The 25076-nt window shown below is 35.2% G+C and overlaps 1 protein-coding gene across 2 annotated transcripts; it reads right to left on the bottom strand.

Annotated features, from left to right (window-relative positions):
- Positions 1-5985: 5985 nt before the first annotated feature.
- Positions 5986-19209, bottom strand: LOC110386811 (putative zinc finger protein 840). Of its 2 annotated transcripts, none has more exons than XM_021353201.3 (16): positions 19041-19209; positions 17620-17710; positions 16479-16655; positions 15913-16021; positions 15606-15734; positions 15007-15170; positions 14463-14574; positions 14141-14250; positions 13801-13892; positions 12048-12339; positions 11518-11601; positions 10696-10828; positions 10008-10115; positions 8751-8858; positions 7538-7614; positions 5986-6112 (listed from the first exon to the last, which is right to left on the bottom strand). In XM_021353201.3, exons 1-16 carry the CDS (start codon positions 19097-19099, stop codon positions 6083-6085), a joined length of 1875 nt encoding a protein of 624 aa, XP_021208876.1. In that variant the 5' UTR covers positions 19100-19209; the 3' UTR covers positions 5986-6082. The 2 variants fall into 2 exon arrangements, with proteins under 2 accessions (XP_021208876.1, XP_021208877.1); XM_021353202.3 differs by having other exon boundaries at positions 15606-15728; positions 19041-19200.
- Positions 19210-25076: the final 5867 nt, after the last annotated feature.

Raw genomic sequence — 25076 nt, 5'->3', positions numbered from 1 at the left:
CATTGACAATATAACCATAAAAATGTTCAAACTTATATTTTAAATTTTGTAAATATGGTCAAATTTCGATGGCTGGGCGGCCACTAGTATTTATAATAATAAATTACCGAAATAAAATAATGAAATTGACGATTGCACTGGATGCACAAATAATGAAGTCAAACCCTGAATCGTACTGGTCGTGGCTGCAATTGAATTACGACGAACGAATCGAAAAGCTCGGTGCATAACCGAATCATATTGGACCTTGTTTACGAGACCCCCGAACCTTCATTGAACATAAGACAATGGAATTGAAAACCGATGTCATTTTCAAAAGCGTTTAAAATAACGAAAGCAATTAAACTGTTTTTTTGTTGGTATATAATTTATAATAAATAAAATACCTAAACTTTGGTAAAAAATAAACTTAAAAAAAAAAACAAAAGGAATTCGTCCGACAGGGGACACATCAAAGAAAAAAAATATTGTTTGTTTTTATATTTATATAATTCCGAGCATTTTCGATAACCGAAACACACATAAGAGTCAAGAACAAGAAATCCGACTCCCTGTTATAGAAAATATCAGTAAGTATCATAGGCACCACTCAATCAAGACGTCACAATCTACGTCATATCGTAGAGAATGTAGATGGAGAGCTCGTTAAATATATATAACACTAGCGGCCCACTCAGGCTTCGCTCGGGTCTTTAAATAAAAAATTCAACGATATTTGACGTTGTTTTATTTTTTTAAATAAAAGAACACTTATTGCGGCATAATATATTATTGCTCTATAATAGTTAGACATATGCTGTCGCGACACTTTTTGTAAATCATAATGTGTTCTACAAAGTCGTAGTACATTATTTTATTCTATCATCAATAGTATTGGAGTTTTAGTAAGGATCCCTAATTTTTTTCAAAAAAGATTATAGCCTGTGTCACTTGGGAATAGTGTAGCTTCCAAACAGTGAAAGAATTTTTGAAATCGGTTCAGTAGTTTCAGAGCCTATTCAATACAAACAAACAAACAAATCGTTCCTCTTTATAATATTAGTATAGATAATATTTAAGTCTATTCTAGTTATTTTGTGTATTGCAGTCTGCATCTCCCCGGGCAAGGGGTGGTAAAGACAATGTGGAACTACCGTAATCAGATTAGAGAACAATTTGCCTCTCTGCCCATGCGTGGTATATGCCACGTAATCTGCCGTCTGTGGGTTTGATATGCCTACACTGCGGGACGCTAGTCATATTTTTATTGTAGATCGAACAATGTATTTATTTTATCGAATCTCGGAGTTATATACACGTACCTATAATATTTTAAATGGCATTTATAAAACTTCGATATAATTGTATATTACGAGCACTTTAAGGAAGCATTTCGGTATTCAATATAATTAATTGATCTAAAAATATAGTTGAATCATTCAGGCGAATCCGCATTGAGGAAATGATTACGAAAAATGGAGTCGAATTCAGCTATTTCTGAAGAGAAAAAGCGAAAAGACTAGACCAAGGTAATCTTGAACAAGGATGATGCGAGGGATTGTATATTTGATGATATCAAATCCAGTACCCTCCTGACAAGTCGAAGCACGTTGAAACAATTCGTCAAAAAAGTAAATACTCATCTCATTATTTGTCATAATTAACGACTGGCCGTCGGTTGCAGACGGGCGTTGTGCACGCGCTGAGCACGCGTTGATCACGCGCAGCGGATTATCGCGATTGGTCGCGATCGCACGCGGCTGACGACTCAATCGCTGCGATTTGTTGCAGTCCCGCGACTGTAATGAGCTATGACATTGCTTTCTATTCTTCTCGTTTGTAAATTACGTATCGGACAGAGAATTGTTCAGTTATTTTTATTTATAGATGTCATCTAGTTATAATCTTTGTAAACGTATTTAAGAGTTTTGAAAAATTGTCTACGATTTTGCTTATTCATTATCAGCTGTTATATTATTGTTCAACAACGATGAATAGCACAAATCTTTGTGTATGCATTTATATACAAGACCTACGTAAATAAAATAGCAAAATATTTATTTCGATTCAGATTTATTAAAAATATATAAAATAGACTTAGTTTTTAGGTTTTTATAGGTATTACGATTAACAGGAGAAGATTTTCAAAGTTTAATACAAAATGAAGTTTTTGGCACTTATCATAAAGTTTGAATTAGACTAATCTAAACTTGATACATATCACTAAGCCTAGGCAAGGTATCAAAATATTAACCCAAACGACTACCCAGTCTAGTTTTCCCAAAAATCTCAGAAAAATGTCATCTCGAACTAGAATTACGAACAATTTTATGATATCAATAGAAATAGTATTATTTCGGCACGTGACTTCTAATGGGTTAATGTGTGTATTAACGAACAAAGAATATAAAAAGGCGAGTGCCCGACATTGATATAATAATCAAAATATGAAATGATATTACATTATCGGGGGTCGAAACGACCCTTGAGAGGGATTAGTAACAACCCTGTGTTTATTTTAATGTGTTTTTCGATATTAATAGTTTGTTTTAACTCTTAGTTTTATTTTATTGTTTGCAATTTAATTTCATAATGTCATAGAGTCTGCAGATTATTTAATTTGCCATGTTCGTGTATTTTTGAATATAATTGACGTTATACTAAGAGTTAGTATTCATGATCAATGAATGTAGTGAACAAAACATAGAGATGAAAATTAAATAGATTTTTTGCGTAGATATTGAAAGTTTTTATCGAAGATTTTTATACCTTAGCGCTAACGAAGTAACGTACCTTTTTGGCCAAATATATAAATCCTAAATAAAAAATTTAATTAACAATTTTTCGATAACGCTCCCACAGATTACGAGGTCGACCATTGTGCGCTCAAGTCACCACCAGACGCCACTTCTCTGTTCGCACGCCGAAATAAAAATTCGATAAAAAACGCAACGAACACGCGCCGAAGTATTATTCGATAACCGTCGGGGGCGTACGAGATGAAGACAACCCTAATATCGTCCGTAAAGCACACACGAAATTCGCATCTCCGTCTCCACTGATAAACATCAAATTTGAGTAACGCTAATCGATTGGCTGATTTGAATGCGAAATACGAATACGAATTTTAAAACTAGCGTTTAGAGTCGAAATTGCGCTGAGTGTTATCGCTCCGCGTTTTATAACTCTCTATTTATTGGTGGGAAAAGTCGCGTGTCAGTTCTAACACTAGTTTTAATATTTTCGGTCGCGTGTCCGCCACGTGGCTCGCTTTGGAAAAAAACTGGACGATCGTAATTCGCATTTTATTGTCGCATTCTTCTTGTTAAATGTTATGTCGTTTTTTTTTCTTTCTTTACAAGCGCTTTTTTGCGGTCATCATTCGCGGCAGCGTTGGTTTGGCGGACTGTCATTAGCACATTGACTGGTTTCCAATAGCCCGCATTGAATATTAATAATTGCACGGGATTTAAAATTCAAATTGTATTTTTCACAATGGATGCTAATGATGGATATAGTTTTTAATACAGATCGGTTGGCAACCATGCTATGTATTAGTTTAAGAGTAGCTATTACATTTTCATGAGTAGTGTAAAATTTTCAAATGAAAATGTCGGAAATATTTTTGAAACATTTAAACATTAATCGTTTGACTTATAACTAAAGGTTTTTATAACGCATTTGACAATATAATCGAAATCATTGGTCCGTCAAAATAAAACTAATTAAATAAGATTAATATCGGTCTTCATTCTTCTTTCGTGATCAAGAAAACTGCACAGTAATGGAAACTGTAAGATGTACCTAAATGGAGTTTTATCACTAAAGCTACTACTGCTGCCATCTCTTGTTCATATTACGAAAGTGTTCTTTTAAAATACTTTAATAATCACGTTTTTTGGGACACTGCTATCGATCATTCTACAGCGAATTAAATTATATAATAAAACGTCTATTTTAATTTAATAATTAATTAATTAATATACTAATATTTTAATTTAATTTAAGGCTAAAACGGGATTTTAATTTTTCAAATTAAAACCCACCCTTAAGCGTTCGTGGTTACTAAAATAAAATATGAAAGTAAGCAATGAGATAGAAAAATTAATTAGAACCAGTTTTCAAGGCACATCACTTGAATTTGTTTTTTGTCCTTTCGTATCCGACGGGTAGATGAGTTAAGAACATTTTGAATAAGTTGTTTCGATACAGTTTTAAGCGGTTACCGAACTCCGGTTTATTTATTTATTTCATTTACTTTTTTTTTTATTGCTTAGATGTGTGGACGAGCTCACAGCCCACCTGGTGTTAAGTCGTTACTGGAGCCCATAGACATCTACAACGTAAATGCGCCACACACCTTGAGATATAAGTTCTAAGGTCTCAGTATAGTAAATATCAATCATATTAAATTAAAAATAACAGTTCACATAGAACACAAATATAAAATAAGAACAAGAACAACAATTTCGGAATAAAATTACAACAAAACTACCTTAACTTTTTTATTGCTTAGGTGGGTGGACTAGCCCACACCCCACCTGGTGTTAAGTGGTTACTGGAGCCCATAGACATATACAACGTTAATGCCGCAACTCACCTTGAGATATGAGTTCTAAGGTCTCAGTATAGTTACAACGGCTGTCCCACCCTTAAAACCGAAACGCATTACTGCTTCACGGCAGAAATAGGCGGGTGACAGTTCTGATGCAAGGAATTCTCTTCTGCTTACCGAAATAATAATTATAAATATCGATCTATTTAACGTTGGAACTTGGAAGTTTTGGAACACCCCAATTAATGTATTATGATCTCTTCTTAACTCAACTTATAGCAATAAGAAAACCCGTTCTAGGGTACATTAATTGTGTTTTAAATGATTTATCTTGTAACTTTAACGTTCTTATCCTATAATATTAAAATCTAACGAACATTGTAATACTAGCTACGCAATTTTGTTCTAAAAATTTCTAGACAATAACTGTACTTCCAAAAATAATAAACCCTACGATCAATTTGTAATTACAAAGCTCATTAATACTTTCAGTACGTTTCCTTTTCAGATTAATACTGTTTAAAACATACCGAATTTGAAATGTTCATATTAATCACCTAGGTAAAACAAAATTTCTTACTCACACCGCCATCTGTTGTCCAGTAGGGAAACAATTCATTATAGTTCCCCTACATTCGAAAGAAGGGTCTATTTCCGTTCACGTGCCCCCAACAATGAGATCGTGAAGATATTAAATACGTACAATAGAATATGTCATGTGCTCGTCATAACGTAGGACCATTAAATTGCCGTTCAGGAAATTGCCCTTTTTATCCGCATTGATACTATTAAGATATCAGATGTCGGAATAAAGAAAATATGCAACGTTTTTTATTAGATAGAAATATTGCACTTATTAAGACTTTTTTTGCCCTACTTAAGCTGATGGTCTAAACTCTAGACATCATACAGGGTACAAATATAAAGTAATTATTCGTTAATGTGTAGTAGGTGGGTTTTAATTTTAGTGAAATTTAAAATACTATATAAAGTAAATGAAATTACAAATTGTACATCGCCCCCCTAACCCACATCAACGCCCCCCATTTTTTCTGGGCCCCTTAACACCTCCCTCTACGTTTCGAACTCCCCCAAAGGGGCGCTATCGCCCACTTTGAGAAAGATTGGTCTAGAGAGACCATGTCAGCGTCACCGGGCTAGTAGGTGAGCTCACGGGGCTCAAACCTGACGATGTTGCTAACTCGAGCCCTAGTTAGAGCCGTGCTTCGCAGAATCTACCACCGGATCGGAAACGCGACCCACTGAGAAGATCCGGCGAAAAACTCAGTGGGCTGTGTCTTTGGGTTAATTTACTCGCCGAGCCCTTCGTCGGAAGCGACGGGTTCGACGAGAACTATGACCGGTTTCTAAGGCGAAAACCATCTGTTTCTGTCTTCTGTTTAGGTGAGGTACTTATTAAAAGCATCAACCTGATAGAGTAGTAAAACAAATTTTGTACTTTAATAAATTTAATCGGCACGCCACTGAATACAATTAAACATTTTCGCTTATTTGATAAAAATCTATGTATAATATACAATTTGGATATCAATCAGAATCACTCAACGGGATGCTTTCCTGAAAAACATAATTGTGATTAATTTAAAGCTATTAAATTCCTAAAAATCTTAGAACAGACAAGCCTACTCATCATATAAGCTGTTTTGTCTTTCATATTTAGATTTTTATTCAATTTTTTCAATCCAATTTTTATTTAGGTTGTATGATTATTATTATTTTTTTTATTGCCCTTGTAGGCAGACGAGCATACGGCCCACCTGATGGTGAGTGGTTACCGTTGCCCATGGACTTCAGCAATGCCAGGGGCAGAACCAAGCCGCTGCCTATAAAAGGTATGAAGGTCAGAAGTCGTGAATGATTCGAGGATCTAGCAAATGACATATTAATATAAAACATAAAAACTGTGTAGTAGGTACGCCGGTAAGAAATCCATAAAAAAACTTGCCATAAAAAAAACAAGTATTTTTTATTGCTTAGATGGGTGGACGAGCTCAGAGTCCACCTGGGATTAAGTGGTTACCGGAGCCCATAGACCTCTAAAACGTAAATGCCGCTACCCACCTTGAGACATGAGTTCTAAGGTCTCAGTAGAGTTACAACGGCTGCCTCACCCTTCAAACCGAAACGCACTACTGCTTCACGGCAGAAATAGGGAGGTTCAAAGTTTCAAAACAGCTAGTATGTATATGTTTAATGTTTATATTATTGTTTAAAACACAAATGACTGTATAAACAATTAAATATGAATAAACCATAAATATTAATAATACTTTATATTAAAATTAACAGTAATAATTTAATTAAGTATTGTATTGTTATGGAATGATGTTGTTGGCGCCATCTATTATTAGGTTGGATAATGACAATGTTAGTTTATATTAGTTTAAGTAATTTATGTAAAATAAATTAATGTCAGAGTCATGTTTTTTTTTTTTTTTCCTACCTAAGCTGATAGCCTTGAGAGGCTATTTCAGCGTAACCGTGGCTAGTAGGTGAGCTCACGGGGCTCAAACCTGACGATGATGCTAACACGAACCCTAGCAAGAGCCGTGCTTCGCAGAATCTACCGCCGGATCGGAAACGCGACCCACTGAGAAGATCCGGCGAGAAACTCAGTGGGCTGTGTCTGAGAGTTAATTTACTCGTAGAGCCCTTCGTCGCAAGCGACGGGTTCGACGAGAACGGTGACCGGTGCTTGAAGTACCTAAAAGCACCGTTAGTGGATCGGGAGGAAGAGTCATGTAAAAACCCCTAAAATACGTATTGTGAATTGTTTCACAGTAATTACATTTGTTTGTATAAAAAGTTATAGTTGCCATAACCAACACAAAATGGCTAATTGTGTAAGAACTAAAACGTGGCTTTTTGTAATAAACAAGTAATGTTAAAGTTTTATAGAATTGTATTGTATTTTCATTGTAAAAGATCTAATGTGTGAAAACCCTGGCGTAACGCCAACAAACACGGCATTAACAAACTTACTTCAAACTCCACTATAAATATGTCAGAATCATCGGACGGGACGTGATCAATATCATCGACTGCCGTTATCTGGGGACCTGTTCAACAAACATACCAAATATATTAAACAAGACTACTATCTAATGAGCTTTTACCACAATTTTTAACATTTCATGACTTCCCGATATTAGGTCCCTATTGGTATCGTAGTAAAAAAAAAAGATGTGTGGTGTCGTGGGACACCGGATACGAACGAAGTTCCTTGTGCGAACTTATTGTGGTACACTTCATTCACGGTTGTTTGCATAAGAGTTAGTGTATTGCGCAAACGAACGCTCTGAGATCGTGGTCAATGAATGATAAAAAAATATATTACTTTTTGTACGTTATTACAAAGTTAAGTCGTACACTGTGTGCATTACTAATAAAAATATTACGTTACGGACGTTTTTTCCCGGGTTAGAGTACCCCTCCGCATCCCATAAGGAACTTCGTTCCAAAAATTGTATATAATAATGTGTGAGAGTCTAAAGCAATTCAAGTATATACGGTATATTAAAAAAAAACGAGTTTACGATCCAACTGGTGTTGAGAGGTGATTACTAGACGTCCACTTCGAGATATGAGGTTGATATGATCAAACTCACCGCACGGTATCTATGTATGTACTCCAGACATCTTAATAAGTCACGGACGATCTAAACTTCTTGAATCAATTGGGAATAACATAGTCGTTTTGCTATTATTGCCAATAATAGCTTTCCAAATCCGTATACAGCATGAAAAAAGAAAATGCTGCGTCGAGCCCACAAAAAGAGTTTTTCAAAAATAAAATTTCCGGCAATCGTAAGATCCATGTTATAATAATAATAAAATCGTAGTGCAAAAAATAAGACAGGTACCAATGGCCCTGGCTGGCAGGTACCAATTGTTTTCAATAAACATGGAGGAATAAGACAAAAATCACAATATGCGTAATGCGTTGCAATATGTCATTCATATCTCCCGTTTCAAGTGACATTCATATTTATTTATTTGTTAAGCACTTAACACAGGTGATTAACGAAGTAAGTATGTAAATATTTTATTTAATTAAATAGTCGCTTATGGCAAATACTCGTACAAAATTCAGACTATAACTATGACTATAACTACATAATATGGTCAGAGAATTGAAGTCAGATCTACAATAAATTACACAGCGTATGACAAGAGAAAAACATCTTAGACTCACCTAAGGGTATACATTCAATAGGTTCAAACAGATCCATTGAGATCAGATCGAGCGGAGGTGAAGGTGTTGGGGAAGGCATCGCGCAAGATATCCGAGATCCTGATGGCCCTAAATAATCATCAGCCAATTGTAACATTATATCAGGTCGAGATCGTAGACATAAAACTGCATATGTGGTAAATCTCGTCTCTATCACGAAAAGTTTAAAGTAATCGAAGTAATTTAGCCATTATAGTTATTAATCTTTTTTTCCTCCTATCTAATCGTTGGCAGTATAATGGGCTCAACTCAACCTGAGATAATTGCTAACATTAACCCAAGAGCAGTTCTTCGCTGAATCTACCACCGGATCAGAATCGTGGCCCACTGAGAAGATCCGGCTAGATTTAAAGTTACTATAGTTTTTGACTTGCATGTTTAACTAGCCGTACTCGCCCGCTTCGCTGGGCATTTAAAATTAACATTATTATTTACTGTCATTATTATTAGGGAGTCCAACATCCATGTAAATATTAGCCTACCCATTAAGTACATGTATTTCCTACATGGATACCAAGTTACAAGTCAATCGGATGCATGGTTCAGTAGTTATAACGGAACATCCGTAAAAACCACTGTAGTTTTATATATTAGTATAGAGGATAGATATATTAGTATAGATGTTATTTTTAACTGTGCAGTTGGCAAAGTCAAAAAAAGTAATTTTGATTAGTTCGAAACATACCTGTCATACACGAACACTAAAAAAAATAACAAAAAGTATTTTTTAAACATCTTTTTCTTCTTTTTTATTTCGAAAAAGCCATCAAAATTTTTCGTTTAAAAACATTTCTGAATACATCCTCATATGAACATAATGTGTCGCATACATAGATGCATAATGTAGCTGACCAAGCTGTGTTGCCAACAACAATAAACAAAAGTTCCTTAATATTTAATGAAATTGCAAACGCAGACATGAATGTTGTAATTCACAAAAAAAATCGGTTTTATTCCAACGTTCCTCAATTAAAATATCTACAAACACAAACTAGAATGCTCAAATAAAACTCATTACGTTTTATTCTCGCGTTCATTATTTTAATTATTCAATAAATCTACAGATAACTTTATTATGTGACACATACACATGTCTTTCTATACTTTCTTAAGCGACTCACTAAAACCGAATGAGATCTAGAACAGTCTGATTTTAGAGAATCATTTTAGGAGGTACCTAACTTGTAGAAACCTTGTAGAAACTTGATAAAGACTGACCTGGCTTAAGAACTTCATTTTTAGGTGGCAATGGCAGACTTCTCGTGGATTCTTTTTTCTCTTCTTCATCTTTGACTGTACACGAGTCGGAAATGTTGACGGTTATAACTGAAATTGATGATGATGGCTTTATCAACGAAGGAAAATTTCTGGTCGAAGCCATTAGCTTAGAGCGTTTATAGTTAACTTCTGGCTTCCGAAGTTTAACTTCTATACAATTTCTGACTTCGGAAGTTTGACTTCTATCAATGAGAATGAAGAAGCCCGACTTGACTATATTAGGCTTAAATGACCTTAGTATATAAGTATTAGAGTTTTTGTCGCGTAGTGATTGCCGATATTCACTCTGGTAATTAAAAACACCGGGGCAATCTTGAGCTCGATACCAATTTAGAGCAATAAAAGGAAGATTAAGTGTTTAAGAGCAGGTGAAAATTTGTCGCAATAAAATTTCTAATAGTTTAAAATACAAAATGCTAGTGAAGCTTGAATTAAGTTAGTAATTTTATTTTCAAACTTAAAAACTCAGTGGTAACAAATAAATGTGTCCCCGGGAAATTACATTTTTTTTAATCCCACGTCTAGGGCGATAGCGTTAATTATTTCAAAAGTTTCCTCTCTCCATAAAAATTTGCGTGCTTAAAATATTATAAAATGTATCAAAAATGCTCTCAAATATTTTACCAACCGTCAGAATTCAAAGTCGTATGGTATACATGGTGGGGCTCTTCCACGGAGATGTGAAGTCTGCCACTTGGCTGCATCTTCGGTACAACTATAGCTACAACGGGCACTTTGATTTGAACCGCTCTGTCAACATCCTGTATAAAAAATACTCAAAAACATCACCCTCTACATTTATTTCGACAAATTATCTACTTAGGATAAATAAAAAAAATATCTACTATTAAGGCGTAGGTCTGGAAAATATTCAAAATAACCTAATTAGCTAAATGTTACGGTAATAATTTTTATTAATTACTAGCTGACCCGGCAAACTTCGTAGGGCCTCAATCGATAAATAAAAGACCTAAACTTTTGTATAAAATAAACTTAAAACAAACAAAAGGAATCCGTCCGACAGGGGGGGACACATCAAAAGGAAAACAAAATTGTTATTCTTATTTAATTCCGAGCATTTTCATATTTATCTACCTTTTAAGCTTTCTCTGGACTTCCACAAATAATTCAAGACTAAAATTAGCCAAATCGGTCCAGCCGTTCTCGAGTTTTTGCGAGACTAACGAACAGCAATTATTTTTATATATATAGATAGAAGATAGATTACTAGTATTTTGAGCTATCAAGGGTAAGTACCGAAATTTTGGCTATTTGTACCACAAAGCAGCTATATGTATCGAGAGCAGAGAAATAGCTGTCATACAATAAAACTGAGACTTTGACGTCATATTTGGAAGTGGGGCATTCAAGTTGTAAGCCTATGGACGACCATTGGGCTTTTGCGAGACATTTCATTACATTCTACTTTTTCGGTAGCTTAACTACATACTTGAGTCACAGCGTCTTCTCCCTCTTTCTGGACCACGATTTTGCCGCCAGCCCGCAGGTCTTCAGCAGTAGCAGGTACCAGCATCTATTTTAATTTTTGGCATATGGTGTAAGTATATAGAATAAAGAGAACTAAATTTAACACAAATTTATCATTGGAAATCTAACCGAATTAAGTACCAAAAAACAACTGAATACCAACAAATAGGAAGCCCCGTAAAACAGAGTTCGAACATGATATTTACCAGCCTGATTTGAACAGAATTAGGTTTGAAAGCAGTCCTAAGCGATGTTTTATGATTTGGCACTACCTGATATAGCTTACCTAGGTCAGCTATCAGACCACCAGGGTAATAAATGTTCGTTAGACGCATCAGGGAATATATTATAAAAACAGAAAAACCAATCACTTAGAAGTTATAACAAAAAACAATACATTTCACAAAATTCAAATACACTAATACCATGCATATTATATAACAAGTTGAATTTATCTATAGATATAAAAATGCTAAATTCCATTAGTAGTACCTGCTTTCCACCTGGCAAACTGACATTAACAACTTTGACTAATACAGGAATTCCAGTGTCCGGTTTCAACAAAGCAAAGGGGGTTTGATTAGTAGCCTTAGCAACTTTCATGTGGTAAGTCTCTATGGCATCTACCACGACGCCATTGATCATAGAACCCCATTCCTCGGGGTTACTTTGATTAGACACCCTGTTTTGCCAGTCATTTTTTATATTCCAGTCAAATTCGTTTGTTGGAGGTGGCATTAGGTGACCCATTGTCGATGAAACCTCACACGGTGCTGATGGAGGTCTGTAATGTTATGATTTCATACTTTTACAAGCGACAGAAGTAGTCGATCAATCAAGTCGGTTCAATTTCGAATTGAATATGAATAATTGACTCCTATTATCAAAATGATTGTGCTGATGCAGTTTACTGGTGGTAGGACCTCTTGTGAGTCCGCGCGGGTAGGTACCACCATCCCGCCTATTTCTGTAGTGAAGCAGTAATGCGTTTCGGTTTGCAGGGTGGAGCAGCCGTTGTAACTATACTTGAGACCTTAGAACTTCTATCTCAAGGTGGGTGGCGCATTTACATTGTGGATGTCTATGGGCTCCAGTAACCACTTAACACCAGGTGGGCTGTGAGCTCGTCCACACATCTAAGCAATAAAAAAAAAAAAAAGTTATTATATTTCAATAGCAAGCAAGAAGCGATTTTATTGGTAAGATTATAATTGTTTGGTGGATGTTAATTGGTGGATGAAACTCTAGGTAGTGGAGGATGAACGTTGATTTGCACTGTTATTTCATTTATGTAATAAATATACTAATTTGCAAAATAACTAAACATTGTTGTAGCCGGCTCGCTTATATTTAAAAGTTTTGATTAACTAACTTCGTTCATACCATATTATTATGGTATATTTTTGCTATGATAGCTAACGGAATTTTTGTTTTAGTTTGAATAGACCGGATAGCTGATGTCCAGAATGCTTTCTATTTGGTCAACACGGGCGGACAAGCACGAGATCAGCCAGGAGAGGTGGGATATGCAAACAGTCCAAGTGCCCAACAGCTCAAGAGCAGCTGCTTCGCGACTGAATTTACTACCAGATTGGAAACGCGACTCCCTAAAAGGATCTGGTAACAAACTTAGCCACCAATTTGCCCGTACCGTAAGACATAATGAGTTTAGAATCAGTGACACAATCGACGATTTTGTGTAAAAGTTTCCAACAGAATCAAAGAAGCAAAAAAAAAACCTTGAACCTTTTATTTTTAATTTTTTATTGCTTAGATGGATGGACGAGCTCACAGCCCACCTGGTGTTAAGTGGTTACTGGAGCCCATAGACATCTACAACGTAAATGTGCCACCCACCTCGAGATATAAGTTCTAAGGTCTCAGTATAGTTACGACGGCTACCCCACCCTTCGAACCGAAACGCATTACTGCTTCACGGCGGAAATAGGCGGGGTGGTGGTACCTACCCGTGCGGACTTCCAAGAGGTCCTACCACCAGTGATTACGCAAATTATAATTTTGCGGGTTTGATTTTTATTACACGATGTTATTCCTTCACCGTGGAAGTCAATCGTGAACATTTGTTGAGTACGTATTTCATTAGAAAAATTGGTACCCGCCTGCGGGATTCGAACACCGGTGCATCGCTTCATACGAATGGACCGGACGTCGTATCCTTTAGGCCACGACGACTGTTGTAGCTCTCTTCTACGCCTAAATATTTTTTAAAAGAACCACAAATTACCTGTTTGAATCTGATCCAGTTTGGCTAATAGATGTTCCTTGGGCAGCAATTTGGACTTGATTCGATGTAGATGAGTTTTCATCTGGATGAGCCTGAGTTAATAAAGCATATTTATTAAATATAAAGCTCTTTTTCATTTAAATGGACTATCGCAAAAAGTATCTAGTGAGAGTTAAAATCAATAGCTGGTATAAAATTGCGAGACTCTGTTAAGAGTTTCTGAATTGGGGAATGAATCTTAAGTGAACGGATTGAAGTAGAAGCAGATATCTAGACAACAAAGATTCTAAGATACAATTTAATACAATTTAAAAATATAGATTAAACTGTATAATTTCACCTTATTTTTGTGACAGACCAGATTCGACTGTTGATTGAAGCCCTTAAAGCATATATTACAACGGTAGGGACGTTCATTTGTGTGCGTAAACAAATGGTTTCTCAAGTTGCCTGCAATCATAGAGGATTATTATTAGATATCACTAGAGCTACCAAAGCTGTAGTTGGAAGCTATAAGCTTTAAATTGGAAATGATGGTCTGCTTTTGAAAGTACCTGTAGCAATATTGATAAATGATGGATGGCAAAAGCCAGAATCTAAAAAAAATCATTGAATGCAGCCGCAACATAGTGAATGTCAAAAGTATTATTTAAAAATAGCACCTTTTTGATGGAATCCTTTAGGACAAAGATGACACCGGTAGGGTTTCTCACTGGAATGGGTCTTGCAATGGGATATCAGGGTAGAGACGCGGTTAAATGTTTTATTGCATACCTAGTTTTAAATTATATTATTAAAGTTTATTTTTTATCTATAAGAACTAACCACACTTTATGGATCGTTAAAAGTAAGTTAAGATTTTACTCTCCGAATTATAAATATAAATATGGTTTTAGGCATACAGTAATAATTATGTATTCGAAGCACGACCTAAATTCAACACGGAAGGAAATTAATAATCTATTCATATAAAAAGTCAATGTCTCAATGTTCTCTATGGACTAGACTACTACCCCTAATTATACAACCCCGTAATGGATGGGCCGATTTCGATAAAACTTTCAGGAAATTTTCAGATTAGTCTAAAGTGATCCTGAAGTGAAAAAGTCAAGTTTGGTAGCGATAGGATCAAAGTGAAATCAAATATTGACAGAAAAGCATGTTGGGCTTGATAAGTACATAACAATATTAGAAATAAAAACTCACTTCGCAAGCATAAGGCCGTTCTGAAGAATGTATAGCTCGGTGTTGGCTTAAAGTCGAAAGCTGTCGAAAGCTCTTCCCACAGGTTACACAGTGAAAATTTCTCTCATCAGTATGAGTTGGAAGATGGCGCATTAAAGTATATTGATGTTGGAACTCTCTTCCACCTTGCAAATAAGATTAATGTTATGTTTATCAACAAGTACCTACGCATAATTATCATATAGCCCTATGAGCATGGGCATGTGTTTATATTTTCAATATAATCTAGTCAAGATAGGAATTGAATTTAAAGTTAGGGAGGACAATTATTATTAAGACTATATATTATATTATTGTAATATATTAAACTACAGAAAATTGGTGAGGAATTAGAAATTTTACAATTATCCACAATAGCTTGGTAAGGCAAATGTTAAGAATAATTTCATTTTATAGAATACACCTTTATAAGTCGCTTGAAGTATAAAACTAGTTATCTAAAAATTTTAGGTTAAGCCACATCAATTCTGAAGTTGCGGCGATATAATGAAAATCTGTATTTTGAAATACACAGTTTAAAAAAATAAAAATTTAACTTCAAATATTACTCTCTGACTCACAAATACCACACTCCCATAGTTTGACAGTCTTTCCGAGTCTCTTCACATACTTCATGTAATGTACTTTGGAACGAGGATCCGACTTATCCACTTTACGGGCACCCTGATTTTTCTTTGGTTGATCTAAAACTGCGTTTAATTCTCCATTGAATCATAAATGACAACAGAAAAAAGGACATGGCAAATGTATCCAAGATATTTAAAAACTGTAACATATTGTCTATAACATATAAGTCATTTGATTATCTAGGTTACTTGGGACGCATGTTAAATGCTGTTCTGGTCATGAAATAATAATCAAAATCACCTGGATTTCCAGTTGTAGTGGAAGAAACTAATTGAGATCCTCCGAAAGACCGATCTAAAGATGTACTCATTTTGCGAGCTTCAAACATGGAACTCGATGATTGGGCTTCCTAGAAATAATAACATGAAAAACATTCTACACCCAAATTCCCCAAAAGTTTTAAGATATGAGACGCCTGTTATGGAAATAAACAATGGATTTGAAGATTTGGATTTGAACCCTGGAAAGATCCAAAGCTAGTTGTTGAAGTCGTTGCGAACTATGTATAATACATGAGCGCTCATTATTAGCACATTGATGATGGTAAAGAAAGGTGCGTCATTTGGCTAGTATTATCAAGTGCCGGTTTTCTGCTTAAAGAAGAAGAAAATGGAGTAACTTCATAGTCAATTGATACGATGAAAGATGACCTCTCTTCTCATACTTCAAACCAACTTAAATTTGATAACGATCTTAAATGCCAACAGAAATTACTGTACCAGAAATATGAAACTCGTAAATTATATTTTTTCCGAGACAGAATTACATATGTTAACCTAAGTAGTAATAAATTCCATCAAATTTACCTTTGTTTGAGCGTGCAAACCCATATCTAAGTCCCTTCCGAAAGATGTTTGTCCTGTAGTTCCAAACCCAGGTTCCGAGACAAGGGAAACAATGTTTCCGTCTTCTTCTGTCCAAGCGAACTGATCCTGGTCTTCATTAAAGAAGCCGTCGCGGAAGAAGGACCGAGACACATCCATCTGGATATTTTATTAGTGTTCGGATCAGTCTTTAATAAACAACCAGCTTTTTCTCTAAACATAAATCTTCCTTAAACTAATTTTGTTAGTGATAAGCCCAGACTATACTAAGACCTTAGAACTTATATCTCAAGGTGGGTGGCGCATTTACGTTGTAAATGTCTATGGGCTCCAGTAACCACTTAACACCAGGTGGGCTGTGAGCTCGTCCACACATCAAAGCAATAAAAAAAAAGACTAGACCGTCTTTTTCTCTAAAAAAGTCTTCCTTATACTAATTCAGCGTTAAGACCGCTGTTGCAGTTCCTACCTTTCACTTCCTCTAACTCTGGCTTTGAGTTGTGAGCAGTGATGCTTTCCGGGAGTGGTATCTTTCTGCATACAAAATAAAATGAGAGCCACTTATCGACATTTCTGAGGTTTTGAATGAACAGTTCCGTTTGAAGATACAGAGGAACATAGTTTTGAAAAATGAAGCCAAAGGACATGAAGAATCTATATAGTTGCTAGACAGCGCGAAAAAATGGAAGATTGACCTTATTTGGTCTATAAGATAGAATATTAGCAGTTCCAAGTAGTATTTAGATGCTGATTCACCCATGCTTTCTGTACATTTCCTCCTCATCAACAGCAAACAGCAGCCTTGTTGTATCATCACTAACACCCTTAAGCGACTGTAACCATTCAGCATTATTTGGACAGCTCATAAAGAAATAGCATTGTACAGAAAATCTCGGCATTTGCAAAAGTCAGCCAGACATTTTTAGGGACCCATTATCTATCTAGCTCTAGTTCTCTATCTATTCTCTATCTATGTTTCAATGCAATCATTTAAAGATCAAAACCGTAAATGGTTGTAAAACTGTCCAGTTATGGAAGTTGAATCTTCTACCATGTCTATTAAGTTATTAATTTTAATAACCAGAAAATTGTGTTCAATACCATTTTTACCGGTAATACTTACATCGTACTTCTCCGATGAGCTTAAAATTGATTCGTGCCGAGCGCTTGGAGCCTTCTTATCATATTTCTCACCTAGACAAACTTCGTGAACACTGAAAATGAGACACAGGGTTTGTTTAGCATAAGGCGAAAGAATGATAAGTGAAAAACCAAAGTCTGTTTAGCGTTAGCTCAACGCGTTCCTAGCAATTGATCAATACAATTTGGGTCTTGCTGAAGTGGTCGAGTACCACATTTCCAAGTCTCCTAAAGGTTTGTACGTAGCCTGAAGTATGTTAACATTTATTTAGCTGCTCATGTACAATTGGACTCTAGGCTGAAATTATGTTATCATAATACAGCGTGAATGCCATCATTAATCTTCAGAAATAAGGTCGAAATTCCAATTGGATTCTTTGACGGCTGTCCCGCCTTTCAAAGCCGAATGCATAACTACTTCGAAATAGGCAGGAAGGCACCCGTAGCTTGATAATACCCACAATGTAAACAGCACCTTAAGCCGGTAAATGTTTTTATGTGTATTTATGATTGCTAATGCCAATGACCTTTCTCCTGTGTTAAAGTTATGAGAAAGATATCATCATCATTATCCTGCCCTTCTCCCAGTTACCTGGGGTCGGCACAACATGTTTTCTCCTTTCATACTCTTCTATCATATACCATTTCTTCGTTCACTACCCTCTCACCCATATCGTCTTTCACGTCGTCTTTCACGCAAAGCTATCAGAAAAATATATTATACAAAAAAAAATCTAATCCCGAATGCAAAGCGTATCTGACTACTCGGCGATCAAAAGCTTAAATTGCTTCGTTGTTCTAAAAACAATGGTGTGTTTAATATCTATCTAAATAAATAAAATAAGGCTCTATATACGTGGCCTATCCGATCTTAAGCTATTAATTCGATTGTCATGAAACATGGTACAGATGTTGTTAATACTCTCAAGGGCGGATTGCTTTCATAGTACCATTGACGTACCGTAGGTACCTAGCACATGAGTAAATTCAAGAAATATATTTTTCCACTTAACAACTTAAAGACAGCGGTACATGGTTGTGTTTAAAATTGATACTTTTTTTAATTGAACTTATTGTAGACCAATAGACGCGCGAGAAAATTAAAGAAATCACACAACGAGTAAGAACTTTAAACTTTTGTGTAATTCAAATAGAATCATATCAATATGTATTAATTTAGTTCGAAGAGTATCTGAGATATACCTACTGCATAGAACGTTAATAAAATTCAAGAATATCTTTAATTAATTTTTTTTTGGACTATCATTTTATTGTCACAATCAAAATCGGGCAACCAATATTTATTGCAATCCTAAAACAGTTGCCGTATTTCAAATGTGGCGTGAAAAATACTTTTGCTTTTTTGTTTTAAAAGAAAAGAAAAAAAACAAAGAAACATCGAACCTTATGATTTCATCGGCAGATAAGTTCTCTTGTTTCACTACCACTTCGTCGGAAAACATTTTGAAACACTATTCAATTATTTTTCCTATTAAAACAAATCAACGATTTTCCTTTTTTCCTGAAGTCTTCTGTTAATTGTTTCCATGACAATGGGTTCCGTATTTGAATTGTTTTTTTTTAAATGTCTGTCACTGTCAAGAGTGTGTTAAAACCTCTTTCTTGAAATTGCGGGTCGATGAACTCGGCTCATCTCAGCCAACTGGATGTGTATGTATGACAGACATATTTAAATCTATTACTATGAACATTTTTAAAGCATTTGAATTTAATTTATAATTAGACATAAGCGATGTGTGCACAAAAAAATATAATTTCGACACATATTTTTTTTAGAAATTCTTTCAATATACACTTTCAGATTAAACTCAGAGGATCATTTTCAATTAATTAATTACTAATAAGTTAATTATATTATGGGTACTAAAGTTGTAACTATACTGAGACCTTAGAACGTCTCTCAAGGTGGGTGGTGCATTTACGATGTAGATTTCTATGGGCTTCAGTAACCATTTAACACCAGGTGGGCTGTGAGCTCGTCCACCCAACTAAGCAGTAACAATAAATAAATAAATAAAAAATAAAAAAAACATATGTATTCTATGCTCTGGGATCGCTCATTTACCTGAACCACAGTCTCTTTTATTCGGAATCTTGTTTACATATCACGAAAACATTCCCGAATGAGTCACGAAGTGGCTTATTGCGAGTTAGGAGTGGTTCGCCTCATTTCACGAATAGCACTCAGCAAGCGGTGGAATTTTCGAGGAGGTCATCCCGTGAATGGAAACCTTGGAGCGTCCGTAATTACGATTGAGGATATAATTATACTGTCAATGTTTTTATTATTCGTCAAAAATAAAGTACCGTTATATGTTTGTATTCGTAACTAACTTTTTCCCGCGACTCCATTCGCGTGGAATAGTCACTTTAGTATAACGCTAAATTTTACCCTCCACTTCATTTACGTAGAAAGTGAAAATATTTTTTGAATTATAGAATATTAAGGAGCTATTTAAACCTCTATTTTGAAACATTCTTTATTGGTGCTCCACTTGCATTGGTCTTAGCGTGATGTTATGCGCCACCCACCTTGAGATACAAGTTCTAAAGTCTCAGTATAGTTACAACGGCTACCCTACCCTTCGAACCGAAACGCATTACTGCTTCACGGCAGAAATAGGCAGGGTGGTGGTACCTACCCGTGCGGACACACAAGAGTTCCTACCACCAATAATTACGCAAATAATAATTTTGCGGGTTTGATTTTTGTTACACGATGTTATTCCTTCACCGTGAAAGTCAATCGTGAACATTTGTTAAGTACATATTTCATTAGAAAAATTGGTACCCGCCTGCGGGATTCGAACACCGGTGCATCGCTCAACACGAATGCACTAGACGTCTTAGCCTTTAGGCCACGATGACTTCGTATCCTACGTATGTTGTTGGATATAAATAAATTGGTAATTATATATACTTAGATGAGTATTGTACGCCTACATATGTTTCTAAAGCTATTTTAAACATAATGCTACTGCCATCTATCGGGGAATAGCAATATAGTTCAAACATTTTCGCTAATAACAGTTTCTCATTTTTGATAGTTGAATAAAGTTCACTAAAAAATTGATGAGGCATATCAAAATGACACAAGGTATTTAGTAGCTTCTAAAACAACAAAAAACTTTTAAATGATAGCACAAGTTACGATAGTACAAACTTTTTTCCACAGACTAATAGCATGTAATAAAAACGAAAACTGTAAAATTTCTAAACATGTGTATACTGTATACCTGTAAATTTTTACTTTTCCAGTATAAGTAGACTTAAAATTAAGTCGGCCAATTGTTAAGTTGTTAGGCCCAGGTAACCACTTAGCATCTAGCTATACCGTGAATTACTTTCAAGTTGTATTGCAAATCAAAATACGATTACAGCGATATCTAGTTTCTTCATTAATATCCTACAAAAAGTTTATTTATATATTTGAACAGACAAATATTTAGGAACGCCATCTATTAAATTATTACAATACTAATACGAGTGAAATGCAAAACCAATATTTGTGCTGCTACGTCACGGATGCATAGTTCATGTAAATTACAGTAGATGGCACTGTTTTAATTTTTGGTTGTTGGCCATATTTCCGTCCAGAGGATTCTTATGATTTTTTCCATTTATAGGAAAATAGGACTTTTTTATTGCTTAGATGGGTGGACGGGCTCACAGCCCACTTGGAGCCCATTGACATCTAAAACGTAAATGCCGCCATCCACCTTGAGATATGATTTCTAGTCTCAATTTTGGTTACAACGGCTGCCACACACTTCAAACCGAAACGCATTACTGCTTCACGGCAGAAACAGGCAGGGTACTGGTACCTTCCCCTGCGGACTCGCAAGACCTCCTACCACTAGTAATTACGCAAATTATAATTTTGCGGGTTTCATTTTTATTACACGATGCTATTCCTTCACCGTGGAAGTCAATCGTGAACATTTGTTAGGTACGTATTTCATTAGAAAATTGGTACCCGCCTGCGGGATTCGAACACCGTTGCATCGTTACATACGAATGCACCGGACGTCTTATCCTTTAGGCCACGACGTTTTAAATGTTTTCGTTATGTCACGTTATCATGAGCACTACCACTTGGAATGGTTGGGAAGTGAATTAGCACTCTGTAGCAACCTCGGGGTGGCTGAGATACTTTAATTATCTATAATAATATATTAATACGTGAAAGAAAAACTTTGTATCCCTTTTTACGAAAATTGCGCGGACGGAGGAGTATGAAAATTCCCACACTTATAGAAAATATAGAGAAGGAGTGCAGAATGTTAATATTTTTTTAAATTATGCATAAAAAATTCATTAAATCAATAAAGAAAACATTACACACAATACCATGTAATTGGCGCACACACGCATGCATACTATTTATTTATTGTCAAACTTTTGTTCTTGACGTCTGTGGTCAAATTGAGAATAGTTTAAATATTGTTTGTCTTTATTAATATTTTTCTATAGTGTAGTCTTGGCGCAATTTGTGATTATAGAAGTATAATAGTCTTTGAATATAGAATCATAATAGTGTACAAACTTACAGTTTCAATTAATTATAGCCGAATTTCGACTACTGCGGGACCTCTAGTAAATACATTAATCACTTAATATTATAATATTTGATTCAACTAGCTCGCATTGTTTATAGGCAAACGCTTAATACCAGATAGGCCGTGAGCTCGTTCGCCTATCTTTTAAACGAGTATCATGCGAACAATTAGATTTAACAGACAGACTAAGCTTTCACTTATTCTGAAAAGGGGAATGTCCATTTCAGGCCCAAAGCGGACAATAGATTAATTTTGTCATAAATAAATATGTAATTACTTTCTTCCAAATGAGCGCCACTACAGTTTACAATAAGTAGTTTAAAAAAAGTAACTGTATTGGAAAAACAAGGTTTTTGATTTTTGCGGAAAAAATATTGCCAGCAACAAAACCTTTTACGTATTAAGTAAACATTTTAAGTATATAAATAAAGCATTTTCAGTATTTGGGAATACCTAAAAATGTTTTATTTATATTTTTTATATTATATTAATGAGTTAATAAATCGATTTTAATCGATTATATTTAAGCACATAAAATAACATCAAAGACATACCCATTGAACTTTAACTTGGAACTATACTTGAGACCTTAGAACTTATATCTCAAGGTGGGTGGCGCATTTACGTTGTAGATGTCTATGGGCTCCAGTAACAACGGCTGTATAGTTACAACGGCTGAGTACGTATTTCATTAGAAAAATTGGTACCCGCCTGAGATTCGAACACCGGTGCATCGCTCAACACGAATGCACCGGACGTTTTATCATTTAGGCCACGACGACTTAAATGCTTATGAAGTTCCGTCTCTATGTTGGTTACATTTTAAAATAGTCAAAGCAATTTCAGCTAGAACATTTTCCGCTATTGTACCGAATAACTTGACGGATCCACGTCTCGTAATGTCGTCTGATGACATCACGACACCTTAATACACTGTGTTAGTTCGCACGTGACGTATGATTGTAGTGTACACTGCCGAGCATAATAATGACATGTTTCTTTATTTTGTATCAATTACCATATTTTTTTTAGAATAGCTTTCGTTCGTACTGTAAACAAATTCAATATATTGTTACCCACTAACCGATATGGATAGAGCAATTGGCGATTAGTTCAAAGATAATGATGTCTAAGTATGACTTTGTTCTAGAGCAGATCAAGAAACGTAATAAATACTACACTATAATTAAAGTGTATCTTTTGTAATATCTTTCATCTCTATCTCATGTCATTAATTAGAAGAAATCCGAGAATAACCTAAAGAGTCCTGACATTCTGAAGAAATTAAAAGAAGTGTAGTGTCGTGGGACACCGGACAGGAACGTATATTCTTATTATAAAAATATTAATTGTAAGTTCTATTCGAGGTATAAAGAAAATAATTATTCGGGTATACATTTTTTACTATGATTTTTTTACGGCGACCCGCCCTCGCTTCGCTTCGGAAACTGTAATGTATTATTGATTTCTCCACTATTTAATGCATGTTATTATACATATAAACCTTTCTCTTCAATCACTCTATCTATTAAAAAAAACCGCATCAAAATCCGTTGCGTAGTTTTAAAGATTTAAGCATACATAGGGACAGAGAAAGCGACTTTGTTTTATACTATGTAGTGATGATTTATAAAAATATATATAATAATAATATACAAAGAAACAGCTATTTATATGAATAATAAATTTATAATAACCGTCATCGCGTAGACTATACAATAGACACTGTATAGCCATCATACTAAGATTATACATAAATAATAAAAATTTTACGTTACGGACGTTTTTCCCGGTTAGGTGTTTTTAAATGTAAAGAAAGTGGACTTCAATTAACATCTACTTTTTCTGCGTTTGCGCTTTTCGAAAAGCAGTGCGAATTAATGTAGAATGTCAATAAAACAGCGTAAACAGATATGAAGAAATATGAAGCTATGAAATTAATTTCTATGTAGGATTGTGAACGAATTATCAGAATAATTCAAGCAGCTCTCCTACCGTTAGTTATGGGGCCTTGGAAATCACAACATGAATGCCGCGACTAACCACCAGACAAAGAATTCTTAATATGTAGTATAACGGTCATGTTATCCTAAAAAATGGAATGTCTGGTTGTTTTCGGCAGAAATAAGCTGGATCGTGGTACCCAGCTGTGTTAGCTTATACATCCTATTTGTGGATATAATCGATCTTGGCGACAATCACATTTTAGAACTGATACGTAAGTATAATAAGGTAGTGTCAGAACACTACTTCGAAAAAGTGGCGCGACACGATAACCCTCTTATTGTGGTCGCTGTTAAATACATATCTTTCGAAACATGTCTTGTCGGATCCCCCGGGTCCACTCTCGGTGCTTTTAGGCTCTTAAAGCGCTGGTCACCGTTCTCGTCGAACTCTTTGATTACGATGAAGAGTTTGACGAGCGAACTAAGCCACAGACACAACACACTGAGTTTCTTGTCGGATCTACTTAGTGGGTCCCGATTCCGATCCGGTAGTAGATTCTGCGAAACATCGATCTTGCTATTTGTATTATATTAATTGAACTGTCATCAAATTTCTTAATCATTTCAATTCTATAACTTTCGTATTATACAGCTGAATCCTGCACATGAAAGAAAATAACATCGCGAACAATTTATTTGTCTTCAAGTGTACAATGATTGTGTTCGGTATGAGAAAGCGTCACGTCGCATTATCATCCCTCGACAATTCCATTTCACACAGAACCAAGTAATTTACCAAGGATTTGTCTCGGCTTGTCATTGTGGTTGGGTTGATGCAGAATGTTGCTAAGCAAAATTAAAAGTATTAGTTAAAACAATCTCTTTTATTTTTCGTGTCTATATATCAAATATTT

This window comes from Bombyx mori, chromosome 14, assembly GCF_030269925.1.
Source record: "Bombyx mori chromosome 14, ASM3026992v2".
Taxonomy (NCBI): Eukaryota; Metazoa; Arthropoda; class Insecta; order Lepidoptera; family Bombycidae; genus Bombyx; species Bombyx mori.
This window is presented reverse-complemented; position numbering and strand designations above follow the sequence as displayed.

What these genes read in the sequence shown, in the direction of transcription:
- LOC110386811 (XM_021353201.3), bottom strand. Translation starts at nt 19,099, where the DNA reads ATGTTTTCCGACGAAGTGGTAGTGAAACAAGAGAACTTATCTGCCGAT. An exon ending in AACGGCCTTATGCTTGCGAA is followed by an intron (nt 14,575 to 15,006) that starts GTGAGTTTTTAT and finishes ATTTAAAACTAG; the next exon opens with GTATGCAATAAAACATTTAA. An exon ending in TAAAGGATTCCATCAAAAAG is followed by an intron (nt 14,251 to 14,462) that starts GTGCTATTTTTA and finishes CTATGATTGCAG; the next exon opens with GCAACTTGAGAAACCATTTG.